A 17,395-nucleotide genomic window follows, 5' to 3' on the forward strand; every position below is an offset into this window, starting at 1 on the left:
ACACACACACACACACACACACAGAATACCCCCAGGGCAACCATGGAAAATGAGTTGAAATATCATGAAGATGGTGACAACAGGATGCTCCTGAATTTCTCTCCTCTCACAGCATACCGAATATACAGCTACACATGGACCAATTCCCTCTACGAAAAATCCAGGCTAATTGAGGGACTCCTATACACTGGGAAACTTAGAATATATCCACATCAAAACAAGTAGGAAAGGCTGAAACACACTTTCAGCATAAGCCTCACCCCTGCACAGCACCAATCAGGAGGGAACCCCCAACTCCCAGCTTCTCCCGAAAGAGCATTAGGTACTGTGAAGCCCCTGGCACTGACTTTGCAGAGAGGGAGTTTCATGGCTATTCTTACTTGCTCAGTCCTTACCATTGAAACAGGACATCTACCTAACCACATTAGTAGATAACTGCTATTTTCCCCATGGGCCCAGGATGAAAGACAGGATTTTCATGGAGTTAACCAGAGCTGGGTATAAGGGGTGGGGTAGTAGAGAATGGGTAGAGGAGAATGAATACACATAGTTTTATATAGTTGGAAATGGAAGATCCCCAAACTTAATGACTTCAGTGACCCTGAATATCTTGATCTATTTTTTCAATTCTCAGAAAGGGTAAATTATACTTGTATACTAAAATTACACATTTTCTCCTGGTTCTCAGAGTTGTCGTTCATCTTATACTACTCTTCAAAATATTTTATATTCTCAAATATTCTGTTTTATAAGTTGTCTCAAGTGACTGGTAATCAGTTTGGGTTTGTTGTTTTTTAAGATGTTATTTATTTGACAGAGAGACAGTGAGAGAGGGAACACAAGCAGGGGGAGTGGGAGAGAGAGAAGCAGGCTTCCTGCCAAGCAGGGAGCCGAATGCAGGGCTCCATCCAAGGACCCTGGGATCATGACCTGAGCGGAAGGCAGACACTTAACAACTAAACCACCCAGGGGCCTCTGGTAATCAGTTCTTCTAAGGGCTGTCCACACAATGTTGCTGGGGTGGTATTAGTACAGCAAAGTAGAAAAAATTCTAGCTGGGGACACACAATTACATTTTATAAATTTCATAATAGCATGTTATTTGTACCAATCATCAGGATACAGAGAAACAGAGGTCCTCTAGGATACATTAATTGTGCTTCAAATAGTCACTACAGCTATTCAGTGCAGGATGAGATGTGGGATATGTGAACAATGCTTTTTCAGAACTAGAAGGTAATCTGAGGATCTTGATCATAAATCACATATCTGAATAATCCCTGAGTGTAGAGGTTAAGTTATAATGAAGATCAGAGAACGTAATGAAATGTGCATCACTTAAACATCAGAAGGGTATGTAGCTATGGGAGATACACTATGATGTCACCTTAAGGTTATTCAGGGTTGAGGAGATTTTAGTAATATTCCAAGCTTTGGGGTCTAGCCACAGGTTTCACGGGTGTATCCCCATGCAGAAATGGTAGAAGCTTCCATACCTAATCTGGACTTTTCATGGGTTTACCTGGATGGGAATGATATTGTATATACATGTAACATGTTCCCCCCCCCCCCCAAAATTAAAGTATATGGGCATATGTATGTGTGTTTCATTTTGTTTTGCTTAAAGGTTTCTGTCACTCGCAATAGAAAGAGTCCTAATACACAGGAAAATCCATAGCCTGAGATTGTGATCCTTTACAATTATAGTATGTTATGAACACGGAGACTTTATGCCTGAACTGGCTTATAAGAAGTTCATCTTGCCCTAATACTAGGGTTAATTTTATGAAATCAAAGGGTGATAGTCCTGGCTAGTATCCCAGATCACATAGCAGGCAAACCTGTTTTAATCTAGAGTTTGACCCTTACAAACCGTGTTCTCCTGGCCAAATTCAAATTACGTAATTTTACTAAACTCCCTTTCTTCATTTTAGAGTGAAAATAATAATATCTGTGTGGCTGACTATATATAAGACAACGTGTGTGGCATATAATATGCATAATCCCTTCCACACCTACCACTCTAAATGCTAAATACCAGTGACAGCGGCAGACAGGAAGGGGCGGAGCCCCAGCTGCTGCCGTGGCCAGAGCGCCGCTGGGGAGGAAACGGAGCCAGCGGGAGGCGCAGGTATGAGGCTGGTGGCTGTGTAATCACCCCCACCCTGCCCCTCGCCGTCGGTCGGGGGTCCACGAGGCCTGTGGTGACTCTCGGCGCTCAGCACTGGGGGAACGGCGACATCGGGTCCATGGCCACAGCGGCGGCTCCGTCTTCCTTGGCCCTCAAAGCCTCCAGCACGGCCGGCGTCCCCAGCTCCTACGGAGTCTTCTGCAAGGGGCTCTCCCGCACCCTGCTCGCCTTCTTCGAGCTGGCCTGGCAGCTGCGCATGAACTTCCCGTACTTCTACGTCGCAGGCTCGGTAATCCTCAACATCCGCTTGCAGGTACACATTTAGTGCCGTGATTAGGCTGCCGGCATCCCGGCCAGGATATGGCCGACTCCCAGGACGCTTGGCGGCGAAACGGTTCTGCGAGCGCGGAAGTCTGGAATCTCGCGAGAGGACTTCAGCTCTGTTTGCGGCTGCGCTCTCCGTTCCTAGCCGAGCTGCCCCGGCGGTGGCAGAAAGCGGGTACCGGCTAGAGAGAGAGGAAGTACGCGATTTCCCGGGACAGCGAAGAACTTCAGTTAAGGTCTACGACAATATTTAAGACGCTTTGCATCCTTAAAAACAAAACGAACGTGATGCATTATAAAAAAGGAAGGCTACTAAAGTTTCCAGAAAAATTTTAATGTACAGCAAGTTTGTGGTCCAAATTAAAATAAGAAAACATAAATTTCGGAGATATTGGATTGAAAGCAAGACATTGAATAAGAAGCTGAGGATCGTAAACGTGGAAGGCCAATATATTTCTTCAACAAGAGAAAACAATGACAATCAGAAAGCACAACTGTACAGGAAAAGCATCCTTCTAATACCAAACAACGTGAAATGCTGCTGGATTTTGAACAGAGGGTTAGAGTGTAAGAAAGTGGACTCTCTTTCAGTGTCCCTGTGAGTAGCATGTAGTTCAAGACCTTGGAGCCAACGAGAAGGAAAACCAGTCACAGCACTAAGCTTGGCTACTTCGTGACTAATATTTAAATAATCATAATAATTAATGTAAATGATTATGGTTTTCATCTTTTGAGATAATACTTAATTGTGGTTACAAAGTAGAATGGAAATGTTATCAGCTGTGATAATGGAAAAGTACGGGGATGTTGAAGGCGGGGAGGGAAGAGTAAATGGAATGATAATGGTGTCCTTATAAAGTGGGAAGTTGAGAGATATACAGTCTGTTGTCAATGGGGAAAAAGGCATTTTGTTGTTTAAAGAGTAAATGACAAGGAGTATGCCATTAAGTTACTAAAATCGTAATCCTATTAAAGAGGGAGGAGAGTAGGGGAGAACAGTATGAATTCAGTAAGAAATGCCTAGAGATATAAAGTTAGGTGGAGTGTCCCACAAAGAAAAACAAAGTATTGGGTGTGTTTGAATGTAAAGATGGGTTGATAGTTTTTCAGAGTCTGGGGATGAATTGGTCTGCAACTTCTTTAAAAATTAAGGAAACAAATCCATTATGAAACAGGAAAATTCAGACTTTTTCAAGAACCACATTGCATACTTCAGTTGTGAATAATACTAGCCATATAAAGTCAGTCATAATTAGGTAAACACTGAATACTAATACAACAAGAAATGATTGTGTAACATCAGGGGATTGGAGAGGAGAGAAGTGTGTGTAATGGGGAAGAATCAGACGATCTAACATAGAGAGGTCAATAAAAAAGTAAAAACAGATTAAAAAAAACTATAATAAGAAACAAGTGGTTGTCTCTGGAGAAAAAAGTCAGAGATGGGTAGAAAAAAGATGGAGGATTGCTGTGTTTCACTACCAGTCTAACAGTATTATTTTGGTTTTATTGTGTATATGTATTTCTCTGATTAAAACTTAATTCAAATAAGTTTCGCTTTTAAAAGTTCCCCCCAGGCAGTTGAAATATACAGCACAGGTTAAGAGCCACCATAATAAAATGGGATTGAGTTTTTAAATCAGGCAGATCACTGTTAAAATACAAACTCTTGTGATTTTAGGTGAGTCCGTTAATCTGCCTAGAACCCAGTTTGCTCAACTATTAAAAGAAGATAAAATACCTACTTTGAAAAGTCAGTCTGAGAATTAAAAATAAGCATGCCTTAGTGCTTGATATATACACAATAAATAGTATTTGTTCTAACAGATTATCTCATTAACATGTGAGTAAAACTTAAAATTCATAGAATGCCTGTTTTTTCCAGTGGAGCTTTTCAGTCCTAAAGGTGATTTGTAAGGTACTGACCCTAGGGGCCAGGGACACAGCCTCCAGAAGGATTTTGAGAGAGAAAAGGCACCTTTATTTGCAGAGGTAAAGATTTGTAAACTGTTTGCAGTTTTGTGTTCCACTGACTGTGTCCAACCAACAAGTATACTCTTAAACTAAGTACCCCCTCTAGCACCAAGTCTGGCTTTGGGTAATTGTGTTTCCTACCCTTAATTTCTTGTTTCCAGGCAAACTCCTAGGGTTTTTTTTGAGCACATCCTCTTTCTACTTTCTTCTGCTTTCTTCTTCTCTACTCTTCTTTTTTTTTTCCTTTTTGCCTGTTGTTACTCTACCTGTGTTTTAAAGCTAAACTTAGATGTCACTTTTTTTTTATTCTTTTTTTCCCAGATTCCCCTGATCGTTTTAGAGTTAATTTCTTTTACTCCATCTAAGGGCTGTGTTAATATCAACCTACGCCATTTTGATAGGCTGCCTTATTTTTGCCTAATTGTGCATTAGTTATCAGATGTGGGGTTTTGTTTTTGTTTTTAAAATACCCAAAAGACAGTTTTCTGTAATCTCTTCCCTTGGTTCTTAAATACTGCTGTGAGAGTGCAGGAACTAAAACATTTTAATCTAAAATATCAACAATGTAATTTGATCAGTGAAATAATTCCATGATGCCAGGGGACTTACAAATGGTGAGCATCACTATTCCCTGGAAGTACTAGTGTCCCTTTGTAACAAAAGAATGTGGCTGCCATTAGTGTGGAATGGGGAGGGACTGGGATGCTCTATTCAGGTGACTACTTGAACGTGTGCCTTCAACCTTTTTTCTTAAGCTTAGCCTTTCGTTACACTAAAGAAACCAGGGCACTTTAGCAGTTACTGTATATCACATCCTCCTGCTATATCCTGTGAGGGAAGATACTGTATCCTATCCAATTTTACAGCCCATATAATATCAGCAAGTATGAAGTAGCAACTGAGTGAAGGCTCCATGATTTACCCTTTATTCTTCAAATTGCTCTTACACCCAGTCTCTCATTTTCTTCCCACGTTTATAGCTCAGTGAAGTCTCTCAAGGGAGAAAACAAGATTTTGCCCTGACTAAACCACTTACTATTCTTACTTGTAAGTAGTTTTATTCCTCTTACCATCCTTCCAGGCAACATCGATGAAGCCAAAGACTTTATTAATTGCTGTATCCCTTGCCTTAGAGAATTGCCTAGTGCAACGTAGATAATAAACATAGTTGGATAAGGGCCAAATTAGTTGTTTTTTCTACACATAGTCATCAGTCAATGAAGGAAATAGAGTTGCCCCTGATAGTAAGGTGATCCACTTTGTTGCCCATAAATTGAGATTTTTCAGGCCATCATGAATATTGATTGGTCCAGAGATCCCTCCAGCATGAAGAAACAGACTCACCAATAAAGAAAAAACACATTCATGAAGTGTAACTGATAAAATGCTGGGAATCAGGACTGTGTTATAGTTTAAAAGGGAAATGGTGATCATAGTAATCTCATTTATCCCTAAAGATACTTTTAATGAGTGATTCAGTATTTTTAATGTATAGGTAATGCTGAATAATCCTGTTTTTTTTAATAATCCTTTGTCTTAAATTTCAAACAGAAGTATTACCTGAGTCATAGTTGGCAATATCTTTTTCTTCAGTATAATTGAGGGCTTTATATATTAGAATATAAACTTTCAATATAATTTGATATGTAAATACAAATTCAGGCGTTTTATACTTTCTGTTGTCTAAAGTCATTTGGCCTGTTTGTGGGGATGAAGGGGATAGAGGGAGATAGAGAAAAGGACATTAATCCCTAGGATTGGAAAGGAAACACTTTTCTTCCCCCTAAGGAGTAGAGATCAGGTAATCATGAATTTTGAAACGATCCATCACTGCTCTGAGGAGGCTTACCTAAATTTTCTGTTACAAAGTTTTGCAAACCTATTTTAATGGAGGCTTTTCCTGGTGCAGCATTCATAGATTTGATAGAGTCAAAAAGAAAATAGGACTTAGCACATGGAGACATAAAGGGGTGGGAATGGAAAGTTTAGGAATATATGAACAAAAGGAGACAGTGGGAGCGCCTGGGGGGCTCAGTCTTTAAGCGTCTGCCTTCGGCTCAGGTCATGATCCCAGGGTCCTGGGATCGAGCCCTCCATCAGTCTCCCTGCTCAGCGGGAAGCCTGCTTCTCCCTCTCACAGTCCCCTTGCTTGTGTTCCCTCTCTCGCTCTGTCAAATAAATAAAAAATCATTAAATAAAAAAAAAAAAAAAGGAGACAGAGCAGAAACTGAGCCTGGAAAATAGTCTGAAGAACAGACTTGGAAGTTTCAGGCAAGTGAACCAAGAAAGGAACCCCTGCAATAAATAGAATTTCCAGTAGGGTTCAATTGATTCACATCAGGTGGCTTGGATTACCATGAGTGTGGGAACTTGCTTGCAATTTTAATAAGAATTCTTCAGTAGCCTGCTAAGTCCACTTCCCCCTCCACTCCACACAAATACAAATCTCAGCGATGCTCTTCAGACAAAAGGCCAAGGACAGTACTGAGTGCCTACAACAAATGATAAGAAGAAACTACGGAAATCTTAGTAGCTCAGTTGCAGTACATCTGAGGGCAGTTCTATCCTAATTCGGGATCTGCAGCACACAGACGGTTTTGCCCATCTTCATGGCTTTCAAATATCAAGTATGTGGATTTAGTCACAGTAAGGTAGTAGAGGGCATCAGTGAACAAAGAGAAATGAAGGTTGTTCATATATTGAATGAAATAGATTGGGTATACACCTTTTAATCTGAACCAAATTGAGGAGAAATAAATTGTCACAACCAAAAGGTAAAAAGTGCTAATGAAATAACTGTGCCTGGAATGTCTTCACTCTGAAATCATAGGCACAGTAGTAGAAGTGGGGCCAACAGATAAACAAAACAAAACAAAAGGCTTTATTTGAAAAAGGGGGCTATTTTCAAGAAACTAGTTTTTACTTGATAAAAAGAAAACTTGAAAATATCTCAAACTGAAGTCAAATGTAATTAATAGGAGCCTTAAAATTCAGAGGTCAGGTTAGATCTGTATGAAAGGGAAAAGAAAGTTATTTTTAAAACTAGTTTAAGCATGCTAAGGAATAGAAGTACCGTGGTGTGCCCTTGTCTTCTGAAGCTGTATATATGTTGGCGTTTCCCAAAATCGCTAAAATTGAAAATAGCCCATCTGCAACCGTAATTTTTTTAATAAATAACCCCTTCAATAACTTTTTTCTGAATTGATCAAACCAATCATCTGATCAATTTTTTAAATGAAGATTTAGTCTGAGAGTAATCTAGCACGTGGCATAGGTTTCTACAAAAAGCATTAATCAGTGTCACAGGTGAGTGGACTGTGGCATTACAGGTTTTAAAGATGGTCCCCTTGTTTCTGTACTCCAGTTAAGGAAGTCCCTGGCTTAGAACACATGAAGTTCAATCCAGAACAGCGGACAAAATAGCTAAACCATCAGAAATTGAACAATGTCAGCCCTGAAATCTGTATTGATACATGCGTAATTCCATTGGGACCTTTTCCTTCAGTAAAGTTCAAAACAATATGGCTTGAACACTACACTATCTTAGCTTGGGCAAGGGTCTTGGCCAAGCACTAGGCCAAGGGCAAGGGCTCAGTCAAAAGTCTCTTTGGCGTTAAAAACAGGTTATTTGCAACTCTCCTGGTCTCAGATTTGGGCAAACCGGGGAAAAAATGAATTTTTTTACATCAAGACTATAAAAAGTTTCTCTTTGGGGCACCTGGCTGACTCAGTCGGTAGAGCATGTGACTCTTGATCTCAGAGTTTTGAGTTCAAGCCCCATGTTGGGTGTAGAGATTACTTAAAAATACAATTAAAAAGTTTCTTTTGGAGGGAAGTGATTGGCAAGAAAGCAATGACAATCATTTTATTTTCCCAATAACTTGGTCCCAGAATAAGATACAGTTCTCTCCAGATTGCATGGAACTAGCTATAGATGTGATAGTAGTAGCTTTTCTTAGATCGTGGCTGGAGTCTCTAATACAGGCTCTTGTTATGGAAAGGGAGGTATGGACCTTAATCTCAAAATATCGTTTTAATAGGGAGAAGGCAGTACATCAGTAGCTACTGCCCAGTCTGTAACCGAGTGCTCATCTTTTAGTGGTCATTCTCTGTGCTGCTTACCAGGAATAGGCCCCTGCTTCCTAGAGCTTCATCTCCAACATTAGTACATGAGAAGTGAAAACTTAATCCTAGTTAGACATTTACTGCTAAATCCCACTCCTAAGAAGCAAGGGCTGTGCATGGTTGTTTACATTTTTTTTTAATCTTGGTCATTAAAAGTTGACACGTGGAAATCTAAAAACTAAAACTAAATATGCTTGTTTCTAATAAGTATAAAATAATCTAATTTCTTACTAAAAAGGATGTGTTCCAAACGAAATTATCCTCAGTATCTGAATATAAATAATAGCTAGTATGATTAGAATTCCACCTTTCCCAAAGTAAGATAATCCCAGTGACAATTATTAGGAAATTCTTTCAGTTTTATTGAGATATAATTGACAGACAGCACTGTGTAAGCTTAAACTGCACACCATAATAACTTGATTTACATATACTGCAGAATGACTACCACAATAAGTTCATTGACATCCACGATCTTCTATAGATACAAAAAAAAAAAAACCAACTATTTTTCCTTGTGATGAGAACTTTTAGGATCCATTCTCAGCAACTTTCAAGAGCTTTTAGGATCCACTCTCTTCGCAACTTTCAAGTTTACCGTACAGCAGGTGTTAATCATAGTCGCCATGTTGTACATTACATCCCTAGGATGTATTTTTCCTATAACTGGAAGTTTGTATCTTTTGATCACCTTCATCCGATTCCTGCCCCCAGGAAATTTCTTATATAGTGTCCAACATAATGAATGAAGTTAAAAAAATCTAAATCTTTTTGTGGGTGGGTATGTTCATGTACCCTCATCATCATCAGAGCACCCCATAGCACAGTTCCCTGGGGGAAGAGTACACTTGACAAAGCCCTTATGGTTTTTATATTCCCAGCATCAGACTTGACCTAGTGCACCATCAAAATTAACTTACAACCCACATATGTTTCAACATTTATTATCTTGTTTTTGTCTTTTGTTTGCTTCTACAATTGAAAAATTATGGTAATTTAAAACCCTACAACAATTTCTTCATTATTGATAGTTCAATATGTTTAAATTATAATTTCTAAAAAGTACTAGATAACACACTTTTATTCAAAATTGCAATATCATTAACAAGCACAATTTTGGGGGCGCCTAGGTGGCACAGCGGTTAAGCGTCTGCCTTCAGCTCAGGGCGTGATCCTGGCGTTATGGGATCGAGCCCCACATCAGGCTCCTCTGCTATGAGCCTGCTTCTTCCTCTCCCACTCCCCCTGCTTGTGTTCCCTCTCTTGCTGGCTGTCTCTATCTCTGTCGAATAAATAAATAAAATCTTTAAAAAAAAAAAAAAACAAGCACAATTTTGCCACCTGCTGGCCTTAAGATTGTGTACATTTTCAGCTACTTTGATCTCATTTCAATTATTTTATTACAAACATCAACCCAGCACTATATATACACACAAACATGTTTAAAATTTATACAAATACACAATATTCTCCTTCAAACTTTCTGTTCTTATCCCTGCTGAGTTGATTGTGTTTGTCTTCTCTGACAAGGGATACCAGCCTTCATATAATCCTTACATACAGACGCACACCCCACACAAACTCAGTATCTAAGTGCGATTTTGATCCTTATAAAGTATAGACTTAGGAATAATTATTCAGTTTCTTTTTATAAGCTAAGTTGATTTTTCTCTTATTCAACAAAGGTAGTGTCTATTCTAGCTTGGATTCATAATGAGTCTGTTCCTTTGTATTAAAAGTTATGTCTGTTCTTATGGGATGATGCACTTCCAGCATTTTTATTCCTTAATTTATTTTTAACTTAATATTGTACAAATATTCCACCTACTTCAACTCGGAAGGGATTTCCATTTCTAAATAATCATTTTTCTCACATGGGAATATAATAAATATTTGCCAGCACATATAAAATTAATACATGTTGCATTACATATTTTATATGTCTCAAATATATTCTTGCTACTAGCAAGTGTTATAATGAATGAGGCTTGCTTTTTAAGTTTATAGGTCATTCTGGGGAAAGTCTGTGATGTTTAATAGTATCTAGTGAGAATAATAGTAATAGTGAGAAAAACAAAGTTTAAAATGGATCTTCAATGTCTCTTCATTAATTTAATTCTCTTGGGATATAGAAAATTCTGGAAAAGTCTAGGAAGCTAAAGGTTTCACCATTTTCAGGTGGCTATTAAGATGCCACAGTAATCCTAAAGCAGTTTTTCTCAACTTGCTGTTTCCCAAAATCAGAATAAATGAGTGGCCTGAAGGAAAAAGAGTCGATAATAATATGATAACAAAATTGACCTGAGAATTATGCAGTAAAAGGAAAGTCCAACCTGTTATTAGGAGGAAAGAAAAATGAACCGTGGAGAGGAGAAGGAAAGACATCACCATTTTTATGGCCCTTTTGTGGGCCTCTGTGCTGAAGTCCCTAGAGCCGGAGTTCAGTTGCATATTCCCGGTGTGTCTCATCAGGGAAAGAAAGAAAAGGAGCAGTGAGGCCAGCGACAGAAGAAAGGGGATTAAGTAGATGAAACTGAAAACAATCAAGCTGTTAAAATACAGAGTTTTACTTACATCTAGAGACCAAGTTGAGTTTCTTTTATATCCTCGATAGACATTAACCCAGAAATTAGTAAATATATCTGATAATTCAAAGTTGCAAAACAATAAGAATAAAGACCCCAGTGGAAGTACAAGTAGCACTCTGGTAAGTCTCCACCTCAGCCAGGTGAAACAGGGGTGGGAGAAATTGGCTATTTTAAAGAAGTAGAAAACACTTAGACACGTGGCAAACCAGATAGCTAGATGATTGCTCAGTGTCCAAAAAATATTAATGAATTTTGCTAGTTTGTCAGTGGCATAAAGATGTGCCCAAAACACCGTAAAATACGAATCAAATAGTACTGTACAAAGAAGAACGATTCTGGAGAGAGCCAGGCTGGTGAGGATGCAGTCAGCTGATGAGAGCTTTTGACTCTTCACCCAGTCAATGCAGTTAACTAGTACAATGAAACTGTTCCCCAACATTCCAGTTATGAATTCTCCTGTTGCCGCCATCAGAAAAGCATTTTCAACTCCAGATGGCATTTCTGTAGAAAGAATCCAGAAAGTTAGTCCTACGTCTCGCTGATTTTTTGGCTGTCAAAATGTTGTAGAATAAAATCCAGTCTGATACTCCTCACTTCTATATGAAAAATGCTCAGATACCGTCTCACTTATCTTCCCAAAATATCCTTCTCTTTTATTCCAGCTGTAGGTCTGAAGTATACGCAAGGAGATCCAGTCCCACAGATTTAAATGAAAAACTTTAACATAACTTCCAATCAGCGTCTGATTTCCAGACTAAACAGTAAATGTCCCCACTCATCATTGGCATGGACAGCAGTTTTCCACTCGTGAGGACATCCGGAAGAATAAAGTCCAACATGCAAACATGCAAATATGAGACAGATTTCTTTACACTGATTTGCACATTCCTTTTCACCTGAAAATACCATTTGGATCCAGGCTTCTTAATTTTAATAGAATTGTCTAAAAATAAATCTCTCCAATACAGACAGTATTCGTGTATTCCATTCAATAAAATCCATAATAGTTCAGATACTATTGTAGACGAAGTAAGTATAATAAAGAGAAGCAACATTAAGGAGCTCTCAGAGTATTAGAAAAAGCAACATTAAGTAAATTATGACTATTCAATGTGACAAAAGTTTGACTGCAATGTAACTGCAACTCAGAGGGGTGTGTTACAAAATCTACAGTCAATAGTTCATCCTGGTTTTATAAGGAGAGTGACAACTAGCTTGGATCTTGAAGCTTCTTTGGGTTTCTTGAAGAAATAGATACAAATGGAAATCATTTTCCAGAATGATAAAAAAGCGTATGCCAAGGCACCAAAATCAGACCTATTTGAGCTATTACTCTACTCTGGATTTTTGAGCTTTGTTCTCAATAAGTTACTGCCTATTTGATTCTAAATAAGCTCTTGTCAGCTGAGAGGGAAAAAATAGTAAGAAAAAAATATGGTAGGAAAAAAAACAATGGACGAGTGGGGGAGTGGCAGGGAGGTTCTCCTTTTCATTAATTCTACTTTTGGTTAAAGCCTTTGTCTCATCAAAAATTAAGTTACAGTAAAATACAGTTTGGTTTTTTGTTTTGACAAACAGGTAACTTCAATACAATGATCTTTCAACCTTGACCGCAAGGTTATCTTTCTTATCTAGAGAACTTTAGGTATGTGTATATGTGTGTGTATGTACATACACATTATTATTAATTAATTATTAATATATTAATATATATTGATGCCTGTGAGCCAACAACAGGGATTCTGACTTAATTGGTCTGGGATATATTGTTGGCACTCACTGAGAACTCCTTGATATATGCCTTAAAGTTCCTTCTAAACTCAGTCAAAAACCTTTATACCCACAAGCTGCAAATCTATGAAGATTCTCCAGGCATAAGACAGGAATTTGCCCACTTGCCCTCCGACAATGCATTCCCCATTCAGCCAGTTGTGACCCTGGTTAAAAATGACCTGTTTCCTGTTGTTCTCAGACTATCAGTAGTGATGCTTTGGATTACCAATGCCCGAGGCTCTCACCTGGGCCCTCACTACTTGTGTGGGCCCCCACAGACTCTTCCCCACCAGAGCCGAGGTGCAGCTGTGTTAGGAGACAGGCTTTAACAGGATGCCTGGAGGCCAGCAAAGGGGAGTCAAGGCCCATTATCATCAATCAGTTACAACTTTCTGTTTCTTTAACACAACCTAAAGAATACATCTAAACCCTAAGAAGTCTTTATTTATAAAGAATTCCATTGTACATACCTGCATAGCATCTGTATGATGTAATCTATACCATCATATTCAAAATTTTATAGTAAACTTTCCTACCCTTTACCTTATTTACAATTTGTCATTACCTTATCTAGATGTAGATTATTCTAGTCAAAACAGCACCATATACATATGATCCAACATTTACACTAAACATACGGTGTTATTATAAATTTTGCTTTCAATGCCTTCCTTATTGACCTGTTTTCTATTTGTTTCTCTAAAAACTCTTGTAATCAGATTGCAACAAAATATATGTGCACAAACACAAGCATAATCATTCTCAAAATGTAATTATGATCTTTTTATAGTAGCAACAAGTGTGATTTTAAATTATGGAATAATTTTTGTATTTTTAATTCTATTACATAGCATGGTGGAAATATCAGTATCGGCCACTCTGAAAATAATATTGCATATCCTAGAATTTAGCAAAATTAATAAGTGTCAAGATACATCAAAAATGTTTATGATTTGGGATTTCAAATTAAGATTAACATTATAAGCATGCATTTCCAGTTTATTTTATTTTGCCCTGTGAATATTATTTTCCAACATCTCATCCCCATGTTATCAACAAGACCTCTAATGACAATGAAAAGCTTTTTCACACACAAAAAAAAAATTAGACCTTTAAGCTGCGAGGTCATGTTTTTCCCACCTATGACTTTAGTTGCTCAGTTAACTTTGCTATAGTTACCTAGTGAACTACCTAGTGAAGTTTGTAATTTATCTCGATTTCTAAAACACTACATGCCTCTTCCCCCACATATGAGTTACAATTACATAACTTTGTTGCGTATAAAACTAAATGATTTAGATTCTCTTTGACAGGATATTTGAGATTTTAAAATATTGGTAACCAATATTTTAAACAAAAGTGAATACTTTTAAAATTATATCAGCTGACCATGAATCAATTATCATCAAAACCAACGTTTTCTAGGGAAAATTTCAATAATGCTCAACAATGTTTCAAGGAACCCAGTAGAAAAAAAACCGGTAGAAGTGAAATTGATCCTCAAAGACTCCTAAGTCTTCATCGTTGGAAAGGCTCTGGAAGGTCTATCTGTAAAGATGAAATTGGTTTTCCTTTTTCAGGGAGCTTTTAAGATGCCACAGTACCTTCAAGGCTGTCTGTCTTAGCCTGCTGTTTCCCAGAATCAAAATTAGTGAGTGGCCTGAGGGAAAGACATATAAAGTCAACATAATAAACTTTGTGTTCTTCTTGTTCCAAAATAAAAAAAGCAACCAATTTGACAATTGTATGGAAAAAAAATGAACTGTGAAAAGGAAGAGGAAAGACACCACCATTTTAATGGCCCTCTTATGGGCCTGGGTGCTGAAGTCCCTGGAGCCCATGGAGTTGAGCTGCAGATTCCTGACGTGTTTTATCAAGGACAGAAATAAAAGAAGCAATGAGGTCATGGACAGAGCAATAGGAACGATATAGGAAAAACTGAGAAGAATCAGGCTTTTAATATAGAAAGTTTTACTTTCGTTCATAAATAAAGTCAGATTACTTTCATCCATTGCGTGGATATTCAAGAAGAAATCGTTCCATGCTTCTAGCAATAGAAAGTCAAACAGTAGAAACAACAAAGAAAATCCAAGAATTGCAAGAATCACTCTGTTCATTCTCCGCCTCAGCCAGAGGAAAAGGGAATGGGAGAACTGAGCTATCTTAAGGAGGTAGAAAATACTTAAGCAGGTAGTAAACCAGATAGTCAAATGATTAGTTATTCTCCAAAGCAAAGTAACAGGTTTCGCCAGTTTGTAAATGGAGTAGAAAGGTGGATTTAGTCCCATCATAAATGATTCAAACAGTGACACCAACAGCTGAGTGATTCTGGAGATAGCCAAGCAGGTGAGGATGAGGTCAGCTAAAGAGATCTTTCGGTTCTTGACCCATTCAGAGCAGTTTACCAGTCCAATAAGCACATTCCCCAACATTCCAATTATGAATTCTGCTGTCGACAGTGTAAGAAAGATTATATCAAAACCAGCTAACATTTCCACAGAAAAAAAAAATCTAAATTTCTAATTCTGTCTCATTAATATGTTTATAGTCAAACGCTTTCAGAATAGCATCCATTTCTGATAGTTATCTTCACTGCCTTTATTGCAATTCCCATCCTAAGCAGGACTTCCTGCTGTTGGATACAGTCTCACATACAAAATCTTTCTGTTTTATTGTAATGCCGATCTTAATCCAGACGATCTTAAAGTGTATCGTCTCACATACTTTCATGAAGATGTTTTTATTTATCTGAAAGAGCTACTAATTTCCAAACCAAACAGCTTGTGTTCCTATTTATGATTGCCAAGGATTCAAATTTTCCACTTGAGGTAATGATTACAAGGTTAAAGTCAAATTCGTTAGCATGCAAATATGGGTCAGATTCTTTTTCACTGATTTGTGAAAAAAATCACCTATACCATTTGGATCCAAATATTTTAGTTGTTTTTCATAGAAAGCTCTGAAAAAATTTAAATCTAAATAATGTGATCTAAAATTTAGTTATAATTCAGTGAATATATCTTGAGAGCCTGCTATAGGTCAGACCCATTTCTAAATGCAATATAGTTTACTGCCAAAAAAAAAAAAAGCATTAGGAAATCCATAAAATAGTGAAAACACAGAAAGAAACAATAAGAAGAATAAAATGTAATGTGAACACCAAAAAGGGAAGTACAAACATTACTGTTGGGGAAAGAGAAAAAAGGGACATTTGCCTTGGATTGTATAGATAATTAGAATTTCATGAGGGAACTGCTAAGTTATATTTTGGACTGATCAAACAACATACAAAAAGACAGCAAAACCCAAATTACTTTTCTGAAATCAAAGTCTTCTCACTGATAATTTACTGTAATTACAATCTAAATGTTCTTCAGGCATCTCTGAGTGACATGTCCACAATTAAACATATTCCCCAGTTTTGCTCTTTATCTTTGTACTTGTTCTATTTGTTTTGGCCAGAGACATAATGCTGTCCACTCAGCCTTAATAGACAGAAAATCGGTAAAAAAATCATTTCAGATTAAATAAGGAAATAGTAAACAACAGTATCTGTTCTGTATTCTAGGAACGATGATTTTGACAAAAGCCATCAATGTATCAGAAATGAACTCAAAGTTACAAATTTTGTGTCTTGGCATTAAGTGTTCAGGTGTTGCCAGACAATATCCAAAATAATGAATGAAATCATTTAAAAAAAAATACTTGGCTCTTTTCAACATTACTGTCACACTCCTGAATTAAATTCTATTAATTTTTAAGTGTGTATATTAATAACAATGATAGATAATGAACTACTGGTAAATTATTTTGCATGACAAATTTTTAAATTTAGGACAAATATTTAAAATTATAGGAAGAAAGAGAAAGAAAGAAAAAAGGGAAGGAAGGAAGGAATGGGAGAAGGAAGGAAGGAGAGAGGGAAGGAAGGAACTTATTGGACACAGCAAGGCTGAAGGAAAATAAAGAAATTTGGTAGTAGTATTTTCAATAGGAGAATGATAGCTTTGACCAGATTAATGTCTAGAAACAGAAATTCATGGCTGTGAGAAGCATTTAGGAGGTAAAATTAGTAAGTCTCAGTGATGGATTTGGGGCTATAAAAAGGAAGAGAAGCCAGAACATTCAGGCTTTTCTTTTGCACCTGAATACATGCAGTGTTGGGACCTGAGGGAATCCCTGGAGGGAGAGTAGGTTTAGAAGCAAAGTGGGGAGACAGAAGAAAAGTTGGAGGATGGTGAGTTCTGTTTTGAACACTTTTGGAGTATCTGTTAAGTCATCCAAGTAGATGCGGTAGGCACTTGGGTATTTGTGACTGCAGCTCAGAAAAAAAATTTAGATTATAAGCAGAGATTTGGGAGTTATCAGCACATACTTGATCTCATAAGAGGTGATGAGTTCTAAGGCCCTGAGGAAGACCAGAGGATAAAGAAACCAAAGACAAAAAGCAGTCAGATAGAAAAGGGAAACCCAGAGGCTA

At 37.6% G+C, this 17,395-nt stretch overlaps 3 protein-coding genes across 4 annotated transcripts; 1 reads left to right on the plus strand and 2 right to left on the minus strand.

Annotated features, from left to right (window-relative positions):
- The first annotated feature begins 508 nt into the window (after positions 1-508).
- Positions 509-12,111, plus strand: SMIM10L1 (small integral membrane protein 10 like 1). 2 transcript variants are annotated; one of them, XR_008961542.1, is made up of 2 exons: positions 2,034-3,053; positions 11,805-12,111. XR_008961542.1 is itself a non-coding variant. In XM_044385231.3 (1 exon), the coding sequence occupies exon 1, from the start codon at positions 2,028-2,030 to the stop codon at positions 2,454-2,456; it is 429 nt and encodes a 142-aa protein (XP_044241166.2). In that variant the 5' UTR covers positions 509-2,027; the 3' UTR covers positions 2,457-6,101. The 2 variants fall into 2 exon arrangements, 1 of the variants encoding a protein (XP_044241166.2); XM_044385231.3 differs by lacking the exon at positions 11,805-12,111 and having other exon boundaries at positions 509-6,101.
- On the minus strand, positions 8,896-11,726 carry LOC113257882 (taste receptor type 2 member 42-like). The gene has a single exon (XM_057318819.1). The coding sequence runs from the start codon at positions 11,639-11,641 to the stop codon at positions 10,703-10,705; it is 939 nt and encodes a 312-aa protein (XP_057174802.1). The 5' UTR covers positions 11,642-11,726; the 3' UTR covers positions 8,896-10,702.
- Positions 12,112-14,459: 2,348 nt separating the features above from the next.
- LOC113257881 (taste receptor type 2 member 42-like) lies at positions 14,460-16,867 on the minus strand. Its single transcript, XM_026502415.4, has one exon. It carries the CDS (start codon positions 15,405-15,407, stop codon positions 14,460-14,462), a length of 948 nt encoding a protein of 315 aa, XP_026358200.1. The 5' UTR covers positions 15,408-16,867.
- Between the last annotated feature and the right edge of the window lie 528 nt (positions 16,868-17,395).

This window comes from Ursus arctos, unplaced genomic scaffold, assembly GCF_023065955.2.
Source record: "Ursus arctos isolate Adak ecotype North America unplaced genomic scaffold, UrsArc2.0 scaffold_26, whole genome shotgun sequence".
Lineage (NCBI taxonomy): Eukaryota > Metazoa > Chordata > Mammalia > Carnivora > Ursidae > Ursus > Ursus arctos.